Genomic DNA, 19,086 nt, shown 5'->3' with positions numbered 1-19,086 from the left:
ACAACAACAAAGTCCTTCACTACAAAAATTTTACTATAGTGGTGTATATTATAACAAAATTTCTTGGACAGAAAAGAACTGGCATTCAAATTTACTTAGTTCTCTTGAAAAACCAGTAGTATAAAACATACTTTTAAGTTATAACTGTTACGTAAATAGTATTTAATTACAACTAAAAATGTATAATTTTAAATGTTATTAAATAAATCTGTTTAGGTTAAACAAGTTTTAATCAATACTGAAAATGCAGAGTCCTCCATATTTAAAATCTGTACATCAGTTATTACATTTTAATTTGTATAAGCAAAAAACCCCAGCAAGTTTATTAAAAAGTCAGGTCTAGTAAGTAGATTCTTGCTGTTTTTGCCAAATGAGCTTAAAGGGCCAGAATGACATGCCCTACTCTGTAGGTGCAATAAAAACTGTGTGCTTTGTTTTGTAATTCTTTTGTTCTGGCCACACTGCGGGCATGGGGGTCTCAGTTCCCAAAACAGGGATCAAACTGCATCCCCTGCATTGGAAGCAGGGAGTCTTAACAACTGGACCACCAGGAAAGTCCTCGTTTTGTAATTATTCATTGGCTGTTATCTAAGCTATGATTCTCCTAAAGGGCCCAAAGGGCTATTTAAAAATTTCAGTCATATTTTATAGAGAAAGTTAAATGTGTAATTTGGTTTTATAATTCTGATACACCCATGACAGGGTTACCGTAATTCTAACAGGAAGCGTCCATGGTAATTTCAGTAAAAACCTTACAGTCATTCATACTGTTAGGTAGTCAGAATAGGGAAAAGGAGTCCAAAATGGCGGCGGCTAAAAGGAAGGGAAAAGCCTGTGAAAACAGAACAGAGGAAGGAGTGAGGACTTCAGGTAGAACAGCGCTCCTGGCTGAGCCCAATTTGCACAGGGCAGGCCCAGGGGGAGGAAAACACACAAAAGGAGGAGCCAAGCGTGCTCTCCCTCTCTCTCCCTCGGGGCGCTCTTCTCTTCGCGTCTTTGGATCGATGTGCCCTCACGCCTCCAAGATGGATTGGCCTGCTATCTTCTAAATAAAATAGAGCTGTAACATTGAGCTGTAACACTGATTTGTCCAAGAGCTATAACACGGTCCGTTCGAGACCTGAGAGCTATAACACGGTCTGTCCAAGACCTGAGAGCTGTGACCCGCCGAGGGGGCTTTAATGTCCGTCACTCCAAATCCTCGGTGTGACGAGACAGAACCGAGGAGCATACACTCGCCTGACAATATCAAAATGTTCCTCTGCGCAACCTTGTACAAAAGTCCATAATTTGTTTGTACTATCCCATTAAATGCTCCTTCTATAGCTAATTTTCATCACTGTTTACATTCTGCTTTACTAACTTCAAATTAAAATATAATACTCACTTCGTCAGCCACAAACTCCTTACTCAGACCAAAATCTGTCAGCATCACGTGGCCGTTAGAATCAAGCAGAATATTCTCAAGCTTAATGTCGCGGTATATAATCCCCAGCTGTAAAAACAAACAGAGATGCATTTTAAAATAACAATTTTCAAAAAATAAATTAGGAAAGTCTTTATAATGAATCTTGAAAACAAAACCAAAACCGGCATTCCCCTGCTCAGGGTGCTGTGACGACTCTTGTCACAGGCAGACCAGATCTGAGTCCTCAGTCTCAGGGCTTATCTGCTGGGCTCCTCGGGCCTCTGGAACCACGTTCCCCGCAATGAGGGAACATTTCCGTCAGACGAGCTTCTCTGGGGTCTACTTTGACGACTGCTCCTTCCTGGGTTACTCTTTGTGATGGATTTCATCCTCCTTCCAGAGGATCTTCAGGGGCTTTCTTAGCCAATTCACATCCATCATTTCTCAACAGCTTCAGAAGGCCTTCCTGGCTAACCAGTTCCTGCACTGGCCTTCCCTTTTTCCCATAGAGCACCTATAATTACACTGTACTTTTCTACCTATCCCTCCATTTTGTTTTGTATGTAAGTTTTATAGTGAAACGTGTTAGCTATATGACATAAATAAATCTACTCAAGTTATACAAGCAGGACCTGACAAATATGAATTCCACGTTTCATGATATGTCAACCTGGATTAAATGTTTTTAAACTTTTTATACCGAGCATGAGCAAACTTAAGACTGTGTGCTTTCATCAACACTAAGTATATGAAAAAGAAGATTCTTGACACTTTCTTAAAATTAAAATAAAAGATTATACAAGGAAAAACACTAGGCATTTTCTTTCAAGAACCCTTTTCCCCCCATATTGTAAAACATGACTATTTATTGTGAATGCACTATCTGCTGAAGAGATGTCTGACTGGAAGCCTACAAGCACCTAACAACCAGTACGACTTTTTTTTTCAAACAATCTTTGGAAAAGACTTTAGGAATAAGTCATTTACCACCTGCTTTACCACATCAGTTCCAAGTAAACGCCCCGTTTTTGTCTCTCCTGAGAAATTCAGTGTTAGTAGACATAGCAAGATTAACATTTCTGGCTTTGTGCTATATTTCTTTGTATTTCTCTTTTTACAAGGTAAGATTAAGAGAAACTGAATGAAAATCTAATCTGTGTATACTTTCCATATCAATTACATTTATATCTGGTATCATCATATTCTCCACCTCTCTGTTCTGATTACCCTGTTTTAATAATAATGAAAGTTCATCGATTTTCCCTTTAATAAACAGAGTTAACAGTTTTCATACAAATTAAAAACTGAATTTACTAGCTTATCTGTTGGAGCTTTGCATTTTGTGTTTATACTTAGATTTATGGTGATTTCCACCATCATTTTTATGTTATAAAAATTACATCGGATTCCTCTAAGCATAAAACAAAGCTTTTCAGCCTATTCCTAGGCCCAATCTGATGCATGTCTTTTATATATATATATATATATAAATAAATATATGCATATATATATATATATATAAAACATGTGTGTGTGTATACATATCCCACAAAAATAACTAAGGCATAAAGCTCACCTCCACACCATGGATTCTATCAGAAGGAACACAGATGCCTCTTCCCACACTTCAGTTAAGCACTTAAGCTCCCACCTGAGGCTCCCCTTGTTTATGGCCCTGCAGCCCGGTGCCCCAGAGCCACTTTCACTTCTCTCCCTTCATAACACTTTCCTTCACCCCCCCTTAGGCCTCCTGTTCCGAACCCTGTCTCCCCCTCCCTGCCTGGGTATGTTTCTGTCTGGCCTAGATCCACCCATTTCTTCATCCTGTCCTTCCTGCATCTTCTCATCTTTCCTCACAGCCTTTCCCATCCATGGCTTCCATCTGCAATTCCAATCTCCCTGCCCCTTAAAAATTTCATCTTTTCCCCTCATTTCTCTCCACCCTTTTTTGTGCTGCATAATCAGCTCTTTCATCTCTATGTGTAATCTAGTTTAGAACATGAACATTTAACAAAGAAAAACAGTGACTTTATGATGTACTCATATCACCCAAATGTAGTGATTCAGGTCATGCTCCTTGTGGTCTCACACAGTTATGATAAAAAAAATACTCTAGTATTTTCTATTTCTTAGGCAACACACAAACCTAATCCACATAATGACTGTTTGCTTCTACAATAATGTGTCCTTAGTAAAAAAAAGTTTTTAGTCAAAATATCTCAGATCAAGATTAGCAGTATCTGAAATAATGGTTTTTAAAAGTTGAAGCTGATTTTACAGAATTCAAACAGCATCACATACATACATGAATACCACTTAAAGTGTTTAGTAACTGAGCTCACGGAGCGGATCGGTGGGAGCGGATGGGGCGGGGGGAGCAAGAGAGGACCTGGGGCAAAACAAATGGAAAAGAGAGCCAGAGTCGGCAGTGGGATGGCTGGGTCTGTAGGGAAGTGCTTCTTTCAATTATCTCAAGCTAACAGGGAAACATACCCTGAAGAAATACAGGCAGAGTCTGCAGTGGAGTAAGTCACAATTAAGGAAGTACATATTATGACTTGTGGTTTCATCTTAAAGGTTACTTTAAGAATAATTTTTTTTTTTTAATTCTAATGATCCTGTGTAATAAGCATTAGGATTTTTCATGAACAAAACCAAAAAAAAAGTGCTCAGGTTCTACTTTCTTAATCTGCATCCTGGGAACTACAAAAGGAAAGAAGGACTTTTAAAGAGGGAAGGATGAAGCTGAATATTTGCTTGCTGTCTGTAAAGTGTGCCTCCACCATCCCCACTAACACAGTGATCTGTCAACACACTCGCTCTCTTCATTCCATCATCACCTCAGGGAACAGATTTCTCAAAAGACAAACCCCGGAAGTGAAGGGTCTTACCTTGTGCAGGTGTTCCAGGGCAAGCACGATCTCTCCGACATAGATCTGCACCTCGTGCTCTGTGAAACGCTCTCTCTGAGAAAGATGAGTAAAAAGCTCTCCACCATTTATATAATCTAAAAACGAAATACATTTTTTCTGTCTTTGACTTATATTCATAAACTAAAGGAAATAAATCCTTCTAACCACTTTGGATTAACCATAAGGCACTAATTTTAATATATTATTTTGGCAGAATTCTTAGTATATAGTTTCATATAGAAAATATTACTAAATTCATATAAATACAGTTTTATAAGTTAATGACTACCCTAAAATGCAATCAAATGAATTAGCATAGAATATTGCTTTTAAAACTATTATGTGAAATCTGCATATATTTAAATAACTTTCCCAGATGCAGCATATCAGAAACCTATGCCATCATCATACAATTCCTAACTTGCTGTCGAGTACCAAATCACCAACCACTACAGTAACTGAAATACAAGGAGCAGAGAGAGTGAGACAAGGCAAACAGAAACCCCAGCTGCTTTGCAGTAACGGCCACTCACTTTTTTTTAAGCAGATTCCCTATTTTTCAGAATTGACTATGGTGAGTCCTTCCAAAAGTGTGTATCAAGTAGCAGGTAACCTTCTTAAGAATTGATGCTTTTGAACTGTGGTGTTGGAGAAGACTCTTGTGGTGTTGGAGTAGTCCCTTGGACTGCAAGGAGATCCAACCAGTCCATCCTAAAGGAAATCAGTCCTGGGTGTTCATTGGAAGGACTGATGCTGAAGCTGAAGCCCCAATACTTTGGACACCTCATGCGTAGAGCTGACTCACTGGAAAAGACCCTGATGCTGGGAGGGATTGGGGGCAGGAGGAGAAGGAGACGACAGAGGATGAGATGGCTGGATGGCATCACAGACTCGATGGACATGAGTTTGGGTAGGCTCCGGGAGTTGGTGATGGACAGGGAGGCCTGGCATGCTGCGGTTCACGGGGTCACAGAGGGTCGGACACGACTGAGTGACTGAACTGAACTGAACTGAACCTTCTTATTGCACCATGTAACTCAAAAGCAAAAGCAAAAGCAGGAGAACACAGCTAATCAAAATGCCTGAAATGAAACAATGCCCATTTCCCTTTCAACTTGCCCTTTTTATCCCATGAGGAATAATGAAATAAGAGACAAAAAAGCTACAGTGAAAAATAAATAAGGAGCTGAATAATAATAAGTCACAACAGAGTTCATAATCGGCTCTAAGAAGACACTGATATAAACTGCTAATAGTTTGATCAGAAACTAACGGTTACTCCCTGAGATACCACTTGTGTGTGAGAAACAGGCTCCCCTAGAACAGCCGCAGGCGTGGATTACAGACGCCGAAGAGACATGGCTGAGAAAGCACACAGCCCAGGGGTGCTCATCTGTCAAGTTTACCTCAATTTGACAAAAGACCAAAGGAAAATCTTCACAAACACAAATTTTTACCTTGCCCATTTAACTTTAAATTCCAAACAGCAGATTCCACAGAATGAAAGAGTTCTAAAAGCTAGTTGCTTTGCAATGTATTTTACAAAGCACAAGAGAGCAAAAAGCACCGCCCTTCTAAGACTTCTGTATTTTGCCAGATACTTCTGGACTTCTGTACTTGATTATAACCTAACACAAAACTATTTATTAAAAAGGTGTAAAGGAACACAGCTTTCCTGCAAACTAACAGTGAATATTTTCTACCTTTAAGTAGTTACTTATTTAAACCTAATACTGATGTTTGTGCACATATGGTTTCCACAGTTTGTCATGGCCCAGAAATAGGCATTCATAGGTCAGCTGACCAAATGACAAACTCCTACACATCTGTGAATGTCCCATTCGATTATTTCTTCAATCACCACTCAAGCAGAGTTGATTAGTTACTCCTATGCTACCCACTGTACTCATTAAGACTTACACCACCTCAATTATCTTGCTGCACTGAAAATATCTGCATACTTTCTTTCTCTGCCAAATTCTGAGCCTTTTAAAGTCATGATCAATGTATTCATCTTAAAAATCCAACAAGTGCTTGCATGCAGTATGCACTCAACACATGCTGAGTGCTTTATTAACTGAACACAAATCCTTTATACTGGAGTCTGAAAACATCACTCTGAAACTCAAAGGCAAGTGGGTTGTAAAAAAAAAAAGAATCCAATGTACTCCTGTCTTTGAGGCAACTTGATATAATCCAAAGAACTTAGGCTTTATAATCAAGAGACTTGAACTAGGTCGCAGAGTCAGACACAAGCGAGTGACTAACACGACAGACAATGGCTCCTCTGTGTCCTGACCCGAGCAAATAAGTCTGCCTCGGTGCCAGTTCTTTATAAAATGGGAATCAGAACTACTACAGATTACTGTTGCTCAGAGCACACAAAAAGTGTTCAACTTTCCTTTACTGGGGAGACTAAGAAAAATTAACTACAGATCTAAGACGACAAACCTAAAGCAACATTAAGTAGCTTTCCTACTTGCAGAACAGGCCAATAGCCCAAGGAGCAGACCTGACATTCATAAAATATGCTTATTTGTAGGTACAGGGCTGCACACTTTTGTGACCCACCAACTCTATCCGGTGGTCCAGGCTTCACCACTGGGAAGGCAGACAGAGAGGCAGCCAAAGGGCTGTAACAGCAGGAGTGGTGACATCTGGACTCTCGCTGCGGGACAGACGCCCTCATCTACAGGCGCTGTGAGGGATGTGAGGCTAGCCACAGCAGCAGGAGCTACGATGTCTGGACTCTCGCTGCGGGACAGACGCCCTCATCTACGGCAGGGCTGTGCGGTTAGCGGGAGTCTCCGTAACATAAGCATCTGGCGCCCTCAGTCTTTATACTTCTAGTAGGTCTGTTTGGGGGGTAGTGGTGTGTCATTATGGTTTTAATTTGCATTTTCCTGAATGACAACATTATTTAGTATCTCTCCATGGCTTACTGGACATTTCTATATCTTCTTTTGTGAAGCATCTATTACAGGTTTTTTACTTGCCCCTTTTGGTTTTTTCTATTTTGACTGAAGTATAATTCATATACTGTGAAATCCACCAATTTGAAGTGTAAGATTCAATGGTTTTTCACATGTGAAGACTTGTGCAACCATCACTATAGATTCAAATTTAAAATATTTTTACACACTCCCTCCCAGAAATCCCAATTTACCTGTTTTTCCTTTAGCTGCTTTTGCTTTTGATGTCACATTTAAGAAATCACTGCCAAAACCAATGCCAAAAAATTTACCCCTATGTTTTCCTCTAAGAGAATTACAGGTTTAGTTCTTTTCACCTTTGACCCATTTTGAGTTATGTTTTGTATATGCTGTGAGTTATGGTAGGTCTGTTTGGTGTGTCATGGTGTGTCACTATGCTTTTAATTTGCATTTTCCTGAATAAAAACATTATTTAGTATCTTTCCATGGCTTACCGCAAACGTATGAAATACATTTGCATATGGTTATCCAGCTGTCCCAGCACCATTAGCTTAAAAGACCATTCTTTCCTCACTGGCATCCTTGTCAAAAAATTGATGTGAGGATTTATTTCTAGACTCTCAATTCAATTCTATTATCTCTATCTTTATTCCAGTGCCACACTTTCTTGATTATTGTAGCTTTGTAGCAAGTTTTAAAAGTGTTAAGTCTTGCAATTTAATTCTTCCTTTTCAAAACTGTTTTAGCTATTCTAAGGCTCCTTGATTTTTCCATGTAAATTTTAGAATGACTTTGTCAATTTTCATAAGAAAATAAACTGGCATTTTGAGAGAGGTTTGTTAAATCTACAGATCAATTTGGGGAGCACTGCCATCTTAATAATATAAAGGCTTTCAATTCATAAACATAGGACCTTCTACCACTGTGAAGTGGCCCTTTTTTATTTTTACTAACACTTTTTTGTTAAGTATATTTTGTCTGTTATTAGCATAGCCACTCCTGCTTTCTTGTGGTTGCTGTTTGCATGATTTATCTCTTCCCATCCTTTTTTCCTTTTAACCAATTTATACCTCTGAATCAGAAGTGCCACATGTGGAGCTATGGGGGAGACTGAAGGCAGGAGGAGAAGGGGACGACAGAGGATGAGATGGTTAGATGGCATCACCGACTCAATGGACCAGAGTTTGAATAAACTCCAGGAGATGGTGAAGGACAGGGAAGCCAGGCGTGCTGCAGTCCATGGAGTCTCAAAGAGTTGGACGCGACTGAGCCACTGAACAACAACATGCCTCTGGATCTACTGTGTATCTACTACAGACAGTGTATAGTTGAGTCTTTCCCCTCATCTGACAACCTCTTGTCTTTTTACTGTACCTATTAATCCATTCACATTTAATGTTATTACTGATACAATTGGATCTGTTGTTATTGTTCACTCGCTCGGTTGGTCTGACTCTTTGCGACCCCATGGACTGCAGCATGCCAGGCTTCCCTGTCCATCACCAGCTCAAACTCATGTCCATCGAGTCGGTGATGCCATCCAACCATCTCATCCTCGGCCGTCCCCTTCTCCTCCTGCCTTCAATCTTGCCCACCATCAGGGTCTTTTCTAATGAGTTGGCTCTTTGCATCAAGAGGCCAAAGTACTGGGGCTTCAGCTTCATCATCAATTCTTCCAATGAATATTCAGGATTGATTAACTTTAGGACTAACTGGTTTGATCTCCTTGCAGTCCAAGGGGCTTCCCTTGTGGCTCAGCTCATGGCTCAATAGGTAAAGAATCTGACCACAATTCGGGAGACCTGGGTTCAATCCCTGGGTTGGGAAGATCCCCTGGAGAAGGGAATGGCTACCCACTCCAGTACTCTGGCCTGGAGAAGTCTAAGGACTGTATAGTCCATGGGGTCACAAAGAGTCGGACATGACTGAGCAACTTTGACTTCACTTTCACTGGAAGAACCATAGCTTTGACTATATAGACCTTTGTTGGCAAAGTAATGTATCTGCTTTTTAACATGCTATCTAGGTTTGTCATAGCTTTTCTTCCAGGGATCAAGCTTCTTTTAATTTCATGGCTGCCGTCACCATCTGCAGTGATTTTGAAGCCCAAGAAAATAAAGTATCTCACCATTGCCATTGTTTCCCCATCTATTTGCCATGAAATGATGGGACCAGATGCCATGATCTTAGTTTTTTGAATGCTGAGTTTTAAGTCCAGCTTTTTCACTCTTTCACCTTCATCAAGAGGCTTAGTTCCTCTTTGCTTTCTGCCATAAGGGTGGTGTTATCTACATATCTGAGGTTATTAATATTTCTCCTGGAAATCATGATTTCAGCTTCTACTTCATCCAGCCCAGCATTTCGCATGATGTACTCTGCATGTAATTTAAAAAAGCAGGGTGACAATATACAGCCTTGACGTACTCCTTTCCCAATTTGGAACCAGTCTGTTATTCCATATCCAATTCTAACTGTTGCTTCTTGACCTGCATACAGGTTTCTCAGGAGGCAGGTAAGGTGGTCTGGTATTTCCATCTCTTTCAGAATTTTCCAGTTTGTTGTGATCCACAGAGTCAAAGGCGTTAGCGTAGTCAATGAAGCAGAAATAAATGTTTTTCTGGAACTCTCTTGCCTTTTCAGTGATCCAGAGGATGTTGGCAATTTGATCTCTGGTTCCTCTGCCTTTTGTAAATCCAGCTTGAACATTTGGAAGTTCACGGTTCACGTACTGTTGAAGCCTGGCTTGGAGAATTTTGAGCATTACTTTGCTAGCCTGTGAAATGAGTGCAACTGTGTGGTAGTTTGAGCATTCTTTGGCATTGCCTTTCTTTGGGATTGGAATGAAAACTGACCTTTTCCAGTCCTGTGGCCACTGCTGAGTTTTCCAAATCTGCTGGCATGTTGAGTGCAGCACTTTCACAGCATCGTCTTTCAGGATTTGAAATAGCTCAGCTGGAATTCCATCACCTCCATTAAGCTTTGTTCATAGTGATGCTTCCTGTTCATAGTGATGCTTCCTAAGGCCCACTTGACTTCACACTCCAGGATGTCTGCCTCTAGGTGAGTGATCACACCATCATGGTTATCTGGGTCATGAACATCTTTTTTGTATTGTTCTTCTCATGTATGCTATTTTACTTTTTTGTTTTCTATATATTGTATATCTTTGCTCCTTTATTCCTCCTTACTTCTTTTTCATTAAGTAAACATTTTTAAAAGTTACTTTCTTAGTGGTTACTCTATAGCTTACCATATATTATCACAAACAGTGTGAGATTCATACCGACTTAATTCCAGTTATATATACAAACATTACTCCCACATAGGTCTGCTCTCTCTTCCTCCTGTTTGAGACATTATTGTTATATATAGGACAACTATATGTGTTACAAACTCAACAATACATTATAATTATTACCTTACATAGTTTTATGCTTCTCAAAGAGGCTGAAAGAAAAGAGAGTAAGTACATATCTACAGTCTGCCATTTTAGCTTTCCTATTTATCATTTTTCAGTTCTCTTTACTTTTTCCTATGGCCTTCCTTTGGAACTGGACAGCACAGAGGTTCTGGTCAATTTAAGGGTTTCATCTTTTACTCTGAATGATGTAAGAAGCCTTGGGAAGATTCTGAGTACAACAGTGTGTGACAAGGTTTCCGTTTTGACAGATCAGTGACTCTGGCTCTTTGTTGAGAACAGTAGGAGTGGAAGCAGGGAGGTCACCTGCAATAAACAAGGAGAGATGACGGAGCCTGGGAGAAGGCGGCCAGCACTGGGGTCAGGGTCCAGCCCGCCCTGAGCAGGTGAAAGGAGGGGCGGCCTGTCAGCTGCGTGCGCAAGCCTGCGGCAAGGACAGACACGACAGGGACGATGCGGCGTTCACCTCTGGAAATGGGGACACGCGGGCGTCTAACCAACAGCGAAAGCTCAACAAATGGGGCTTATCATCATCACCATCTTGAATCACATGTTTTCAGGTTGTTAAAATGGACAAGACAGCCCTTCTGCAATCCTCTCAGGAAGGTGGTGGCTCAGTCGCTCCGTCGTGTCCGACTCTTGCAACCCCATGGAGTGTATGTAGCCTGCCAGGTTCCTCTGTCCAATGGTATTCTCCAGGCAAGAATACTGGAGTGGGTTGCCGAAGAGAAATGTAAATTTCAGGTCATTAAGAGAAGGCTCCGTGTAAATTCCTTGAAATTATGCACAACATTTTCAAGTATATGTAAGCATATGTGCATTCTCCTGAGAAGGGAGGGGCCGCAGATTGTATCAGATTCCACAAGGAGTTACAAGCCAAAACCGTTTGTTCTCAGAACATCACTCTTAAGACACCATTATAAATCTGAATGGAAACACGCCAGTCAAGTTTGTTTATAAACAAACCAAAATGTGGACTGCCGGCACAAGGGCCACATCTGAGAGGAGTGTCCTCCAGCTCGCCAGCAACAAACACGTCATCATTACAGTGCAGACGCCCAGCACCACTGCTTCTGAGCATTCAGGTCGCTTACCCCTGACTTGTAGCCCTGCCTGGCATTAGCTGTCCTGGAGCTCACTGTACTTGGAACTGGACTGATGAGGTTCAGAGCTTACAGAAGTGAAATGGAGCATGGGTTTTCATTGTCAACAAGACCTCTGACTTCTGAGGGTGTGCTGGGACCGCACTCTGGTGTCTTTACGCCTCTGCGTTTATCCAGAGAGCAGCAACTCTGGAGAGGGGAATGCTGACGCTTGCCCTTGAGACTCAAAACAACTTAGCCAGGCAGTGAGACAACATATCAAACAAACTTTAGAAAAGACTACAAGGATTATTATTAAGTTGAATTACAAAGTTTTTATTCTCTTAGAACAGTGGAATCAGGAATGCAGGCAGATTCTGGGAGAGTTAGCTGTGGTGGGGATATGGTCAGAGATATCATGAAAACCAGATTGTTACTGACATCTGAGAGGAAGATTCTTAGCTTTATAACTCAAGGAGCCCCCTCCATTCCTCTCCTCCACTCCCACCCCTTGCCAACTGAGCATAAATTACATTCCTCCATTAAAAAAAAAAAAACAAAAAAAAAGAACTTACTGAAAAGCTTAGATGGAATAAAGCACCTGAGTGGAAACTGTCTACTACCAGAATTATTTAAGATCTACTCTGCCTGGTGGGCCTTGGTCCATGCCAACTTATCTACCTTGAATAACTTTGCTTTCAAAATTATGCATTCATTAGAATTCTAGAAATTAGATTCTCAAGTGTCTGCCAATTTCTTCCACAACGAACTGCAAGCATGACGGTTGGTTTTTTGTTAAGCAAATGCCGACAGTTTTTATTCTCTTTATGGGAACAAATAGCACGAGAATGTTCAGTTTTTACTGATATTCCTGAGGCTTTTTGCCTCTGTGGACAGACCATGAAAATGGCCTAAGTGGTGCTGGCTGGATCTACACTGCTGGCCACTGCTGTTTGTGTAGAAGCAGCATCTTAGTAACCCCGGTTCGTCACGGTAAGTGGGAAAGGGCTCCTGGCAGATAAGAACTAAAGTGATGTAAAACAGGGCTTTGGCTGCCTTCCTTTAAAATCTGTATCTTAACACAGCTCACTGCTTTTAAGACTAGACAACAACATAGTAACAACCAGAGATACTGGGCACTTTCAATGTGCCTGTTCTATTTAGATATGATAACAATTCTGATACTCAAAAACAATGCTATGAAGCTGGTGCTATTGAAATACTAATATAATCCCCAGAGAAAGTAAGTTAATCTCTAGAAAACAGTGAAACTCAGAGAGGTTTAAAAAATTACCCAGAGTTGCATAATCTTTTAAGTGAAAGAATAAGCATTATGAACATGGGCAGTCTGACTCTAAAAACAGGATTTTTTTAAAATTTATTTATTTTTTAATTGAAGGATAATTGCTTCACAGAATTTTGCTGTTTTCTGTCAACCCTCAACATGACTCCGCCATGGGTGCACATGTGTCCCCTCCCGCTCGAACCCCCTCCCATCCCCCTCCCCGCCCACCCCTCTAGGGAGGCGCAGAGCCCGAGTGAGCTCCCCGAGCCGTGCGGCACATTCCCGCTGCCTGTCTATCTCACACACGGCCGTGTGAGTCTCCCTGTCACTCTCTGCATGCGTCTCGCCCTCCCCTCCCTCTCCCCGGGTCTATTCTCTGTGTCTAAACACAGGAACCGTTTTAAATGCCACGCAGAGCCGCCCAAAAAGGGTTAGGGTTTCACTGTCCTTTGTTTGGGAGAGCCCCATCGGGCAACTGGTATTGCTAATCATTGTAGAAAAACGGTTTTAAATCACCTATTCTGAAAAAAAAAAAAAAAAAAAAAAAAAAATCACCTATTCTGTCCTTCAGATACCTAAAAGGCTCGGGGTCCATAATTCTATATATTTGGTCATAAAATTTCTCCATTTTACATGGTTTTCATGGTTAAATTTTGGAGGGCTCATGAGAATGTCACAGTACTCAAAAGGAGACATTCCAAGGGGTCTGTAGAAAGACTGCTTTTCAATGGCTACAGTAAACAAGGGTTTCACCCTTTTTTGAGAATGTGCCAAGCTAAGATTGTCACTGACATACTTGTGACACAGAACTTAAGAAAGTCAATTTCTATCTTGCAGGACTGGACCCAGGCCTGTTTTCTCCAAAAAAGTACTTGGCCTTCCTTGCCTGCAGTTACCATCTCAACTCATTTGCCAGTTAAAGCAGATGGATCTGAATTTGGCAACAAAGAGCTACACTCTAGGTTCTTGCCAGAGGGTAAAACCTGCCACTGTCTGCAGTCCACATCTCATCATATGTTCAATTGTGAGAAGTAATACACACAGGACAATAAATGTAATCTATGTCTTTCTCATTACACTATAATGATCTGAGACAAAGAGCAAACTTTGCAGCAAACAAAGGTATAAACTTGGATAACGCTGTTTTGGAAAAATTATTCTCTAATCTTGTTCCACAGGCTTACATCATAAAGAAGAGTGGCATGAAACTTCGAATTATACTCTTGGTCAAGGAAGCCTGGTAAAGATTGTCCATTATATCTGGGTCTGATTTATAAAGCTTTTCCTAGACCATAATGCCTTCCCTGTGGGTTTTATATTTTAAATATTTTGATACGATTCCAAACGTACAAAAAATACTTGCAAGAACAGCAAAAGGAATTCCTATATATCCATTATGCAAATTCATCAATTGTTTACATTTTGCTTATTTGCTTTAGTATTCTCTGAGTGTTTTTATACATGCATATCATGTCCCTGAACCAACTGAGAATAAGTTGGAGACATCAAGCTCCTAAATCCTTCAATCTGCAAATACTAAAAAAAAAAAAAAAAGAACGCTCCTTCATATAGCCATAGGACAATTATCAATATCAGAAACTTAATGATAAAAACACTATTATCTAATCTATACTCTCTATTCAAAATTTGTCACTTGCCCCACTAATGCTCTTTGTAACTTACTCTTCCTCAGCCCAGGATCTGGCTTCTGATCACATATACCTTAGATATCAGAGCACATTAGTCTCTGACCCTAAGTCAAAATATACACACCTATTAATTTTAGTAATAGCTGCCAAATGTTATAGGTACTTTCCTCAGAAAGGTTATTTATATTCCCCACCAACATTGAATGGATGCCTTAGAAAACAAAGTTCTCGTCAATTCTTTTTGTTAAAACTGATCTTTTTTTTTTTTTTTTAATTTAAACACTATTATTATGATGACTTTTGGCTGCGTGGCATGTGGAATCTCAGTTCCCTGAACAGGATCGAGCCCACGTCCCCTGCATTTGGAAGCGTAGCATCTTAACCACTGGACCACCAGGGAAGTCCCTCACCAACTCTTAATATTACCGTTATTTTTAATTCCTACCAATTTGACAGGTACACTCCAAGATACAGAAGTCCTAAAGGCGCAGAAGAAAGCAGAGGGAAGAAGACTCCAGCGTCTACAGCAGGCAGCCCCGATCCCTGTCGGCGTCGGTCAGACGGGGGGGCGCGGCGGACGCGGGGACGGCAGGGGCTGCGGGGCTGGGGAGCGGGAGAGGCGAGGAAACGCACAGGAGAGGCGCGCGGCCCTGGCTGACCCCGGGAGAGTCTGTTGAGACTCCAGCATGAAGTTCAGCCAGGTCCTGCTGACACATTTTGGAGACACATGAGGAAAGCTTAGAAAGCTGGTACTGGGAAAAAATTTGCAGAGTAATAAAAGCAACTTCCACATCAGGCGAGGAGGAAGGTTCACACAGCACGTGATGCTCCTGTGTCAGACCAGGCAGACCTCAGGCCAGTAAGGACGCACCCACCACCCACAGGCGGCGCCAGGGAACGGGCAGGAAAGACTCCAGGGAAGGCAGAGTCAAGGAGAACTGGAGAACAGACTCAGGGAGTGTGAGAAAAGAGGAATGGAAGATGACGGTCAAGGAAGACACCGGACTATGAGGTCTTAGAAGTGTGACTGGTTTGAGTAATACGGCCCAACGTGTGGTTAGGCTTCCGGTGCTTAAGAATCCGCCTTGCAACGCGAGGGACATGGTTCAATCCCTGGTCAAGAAAGATCCCACATGCCGTGGGGCAACTAAGCCCACGAGCCGCAACTCGAGAGTAGCCCCCGATTGCTGCAACTGGAGAAAGTGTGCGTCAAGCACAGCCAGAAACAAGTATGTTTGTTAAAAAGAGCTTTGGCATGGTGTGGAACTGGTTATCAACACAGTCACTGAAACTGCGGAGAAGATGGAAGGAGACTGGAGGAAAGGAAAGCTAACCCTGATGATACATCACTGGAAAAGGCGAGCACGCGACCAGGAGTCTGACTATCATCACTCTGCTGAGTGCTAAGGACGAGAACGGGGAAGTGGCTGGTCTTCGGTGAAAGGGTCTGCTGGAGAAGCACCGTCCTCCAAGGACAGGAGGTTTGACTTCAGATAAACAAGGCGCACTTAGTTACGATGCAGGGAGCTTGTGCACACGGGATTATTCACACAGCACAACGGAGGGGTTAGCAGAGGAAGATAAGGGAAAGAATGAGGCTGAAGTAGGGGAAGAAGAATTCTAAAATCCTAAAGATATTTAAAAAAAAAAAACAAAACCCAAAGCCTCTAAAATACTAGACTCATACAAGCTTAAGCTTTATAGAGAGCACGGTCCCCAACAGATTGATACTTCTCTAATGACATGTCTTACCTTTCATTCTAGAAGCTAATTTCAATGTATCCTGACAGAAACCAAAGTTGCAGCCTAGTACCAATGAGACAGGTCAAAGTCCCAGGGCAATTTTCCAGCTGCCAGGCACAGGGTTGGACACCAGCAAATATCAAGCACTCATTAACACTGGTTGCATGAACTGAATAAACATGCAATTCTCTGCTAACAGGCTGCTGGACCCACACAGGAGAATGAGGGTAGATTTTTCACCTTGAGTTTATTAACAGGAAAAGTAGAAAGAAAGAGTTACATATTGTAATAGCTAAAAACTGCAATTTAGATGGACCAGTGGACAGTAGAAAAGAAGTGGAAAAGGAAAAGGGAACCGGTAACAACATTATAGGGTTTCCCTGGTGGCTCAGGGGCAAAGAATCCACCTGCCAACGCAGGAGACACCAGAGACTCAGGTTCCGTCCCTGGTCGGGAAGACCCCCTGGAGAAGGAGATGGCAGCCCACTCCAGCATTCTTGCCTGGGGAAGCCCATGGACAGAGGAGCCTGGCGGTCTTACAGTCCAGGGGGTCCCAAAAGAGACATGACTTAGCAACTAAACAACAATAATCATATGGGAAATACCTTTCCTGATGACTCTCTCTCTCCAATTCTGATCTCTCCCTCCTAGAAATGTTCAGAGTAAGTCTCAAAATACATTCTGTTCTCAACAGAAGAAGAGAAGGGGACCATCAACAGCATGTCTTCGTGACAATAATTATAAATAAACCAGTGAATAAGTATGATATGTTCTCTGGAGCAGTGAGGCACACTTCATCAAGGTGACTTTTATAAAACATCTACCAACTTAAAATTACACTGATATTTATTTACAGCCCATACAATGGAATACCTTATATGATGCTTGTACAGACTACTGGTTCCTTGATTAAACTAAAAGGAACTTCCTATATGAAAATGATTATATTTCAATTCATTTGTAGTTGCTAAGTGACGATCTTTATATGTAGAATAGCTCATACTCTGTATCTATAAAATATGAATACAAATAATTCCATCACACATAGGACTATCATGGGGATTAAATGAGCTATTTAGAGTTAAACTTGGGCCAAACATACAGTGAGCATTTTTTTTAAAAAGACTATTAACTACTGTTATTATTTACAGATATGTTACAATTTATAGAGCTGAAAAACAATGACATATCTAATTATAATAATTTAAAAATAAAATTCAAATATATGGTCTCCTGAAATTTGTCGGTTCTCTCAATGTAAGCATAATTTCAAAGCTTATAAATGTTTAACATGTATCTCTACAAAGTACCACAGGGTCTAATTAGTTTTAGTAGTATTAAGCAAAAGAGAAGTTTTCTTAAATAACTGATATTTTAGTGAAATACTCAAGTTTTAAAATTGCAGAGATAGCTTGCTTTGATTCAAATGCAAATAAATTGCCTTTAAGGATTTCTATGTGACAGTAGCTGGAGTGTGTTTCTAAGAAGCACAGAAGTAACACAGAAATCACACAAATAATGTGAAAGTTCAAAGTCACAAAATCTCACCCACTTTAAAACACGACCATCCTCCCTAAATCCCGCATATCCCATGTTCTCTTTCTTCTTCCTCTCCTGGCAAAAGTTCTTTAAAGAACTTTAAAGAGTCAGACACGGGCCACATGTCTGATTCACTCCCTGCTTACTCTCTGTTCTCTTTCCACTGCAGCTATAACAAATTACTAGTCTTGGTGGCCTAAAATAAGACACATTTATTATTTTATGTTGTAGATTAGAAGTCTGGTGTGGGTATCACTGGACTAAAATCAAGGTGCCCGCAGAGCTGCATTCACTCTGGGAGTTCAGGGGAAAGTCTGCCTCCTTGCCTTTTCCAGCACTGAAGAGGCAGCCCGCATGCCCTGACTCACGGCCCCTTCCCTCCATCGCCCAGCCAGCGAGGCGGCTGAACCAGGACTCACCCGCGTCACCGTCGCAGTCACCCTCCTGCAGGCACATCTCCACCTGCCTCCTCTCCTCCCTTCCTCTCCACTCCTATGGGCCCTGTGCTTACACTGGGCCCACCCAGATGATCCAGGATAATCTCCCTATTCTAAGGTCAGCAGCCTCATAACTTTAATTCCATCTGCAACCTCACTTCTCTTAATTTGTCTGTCATGTAACCCAACATGCTCACAAGTTCTGAAGAAATCTCGGCGTCTTGGGATGGCTGTTACTGCCTACCAGAGCCTGCACTCACTTCTGAACGGAGCAGTGCAACTCCTACCCCCATACACACAGTCTAGGGTTTAAACAACCTCACATCACTAAAGTACACGGGCATTTTTCAGTTTGCAAACCACGAGAAAGGATATTGCAAGAAGAGCAAAGTGAGAGACTAGCACAGTAAACGCCTCAGTGGTCCAGCCCAGAGTGAGTCCCCACAATGACTACATGAAAGCCATTTAATTTGGGGTAGTCTGGTATGCGGAAAAGGCCAATTAGATACATCAGTAATTTGTAGATCATGCTTGTAACCAAGTGACTTGCTCAAGATCTCACAGTTATTAATAGGAGAAGCTGAAATTTAAATCCAAGCCCATGTGGGCCTGGTATCTAAAGACCCTGCATGACCCGCCTTGTGTGCATGCGTGCATGGTTGCTGAGTTGTATCTGACTC

The 19,086-nt window shown here is 41.5% G+C and overlaps 1 protein-coding gene across 2 annotated transcripts in view; it reads right to left on the bottom strand.

Annotated features, from left to right (window-relative positions):
* Window positions 1-19,086, bottom strand: part of RPS6KA5 (ribosomal protein S6 kinase A5) — a 186,658-nt gene that overhangs the window by 78,044 nt on the left and 89,528 nt on the right. For both annotated transcript variants that reach the window (XM_043919775.1, XM_043919776.1), the window contains 2 exons: window positions 4,300-4,415; window positions 1,388-1,495 (listed from right to left, as the gene is read on the bottom strand). In XM_043919775.1, coding sequence (XP_043775710.1) covers window positions 1,388-1,495; window positions 4,300-4,415 — 224 coding nt within the window. The remainder of the gene's footprint in view (window positions 1-1,387; window positions 1,496-4,299; window positions 4,416-19,086) is intronic.

This window comes from Cervus elaphus, chromosome 12, assembly GCF_910594005.1.
Source record: "Cervus elaphus chromosome 12, mCerEla1.1, whole genome shotgun sequence".
NCBI classification, from domain to species: Eukaryota; Metazoa; Chordata; class Mammalia; order Artiodactyla; family Cervidae; genus Cervus; species Cervus elaphus.
Note: the sequence above shows the minus strand (reverse complement) of the source record. Positions and strands in the feature narration are given on the sequence as shown.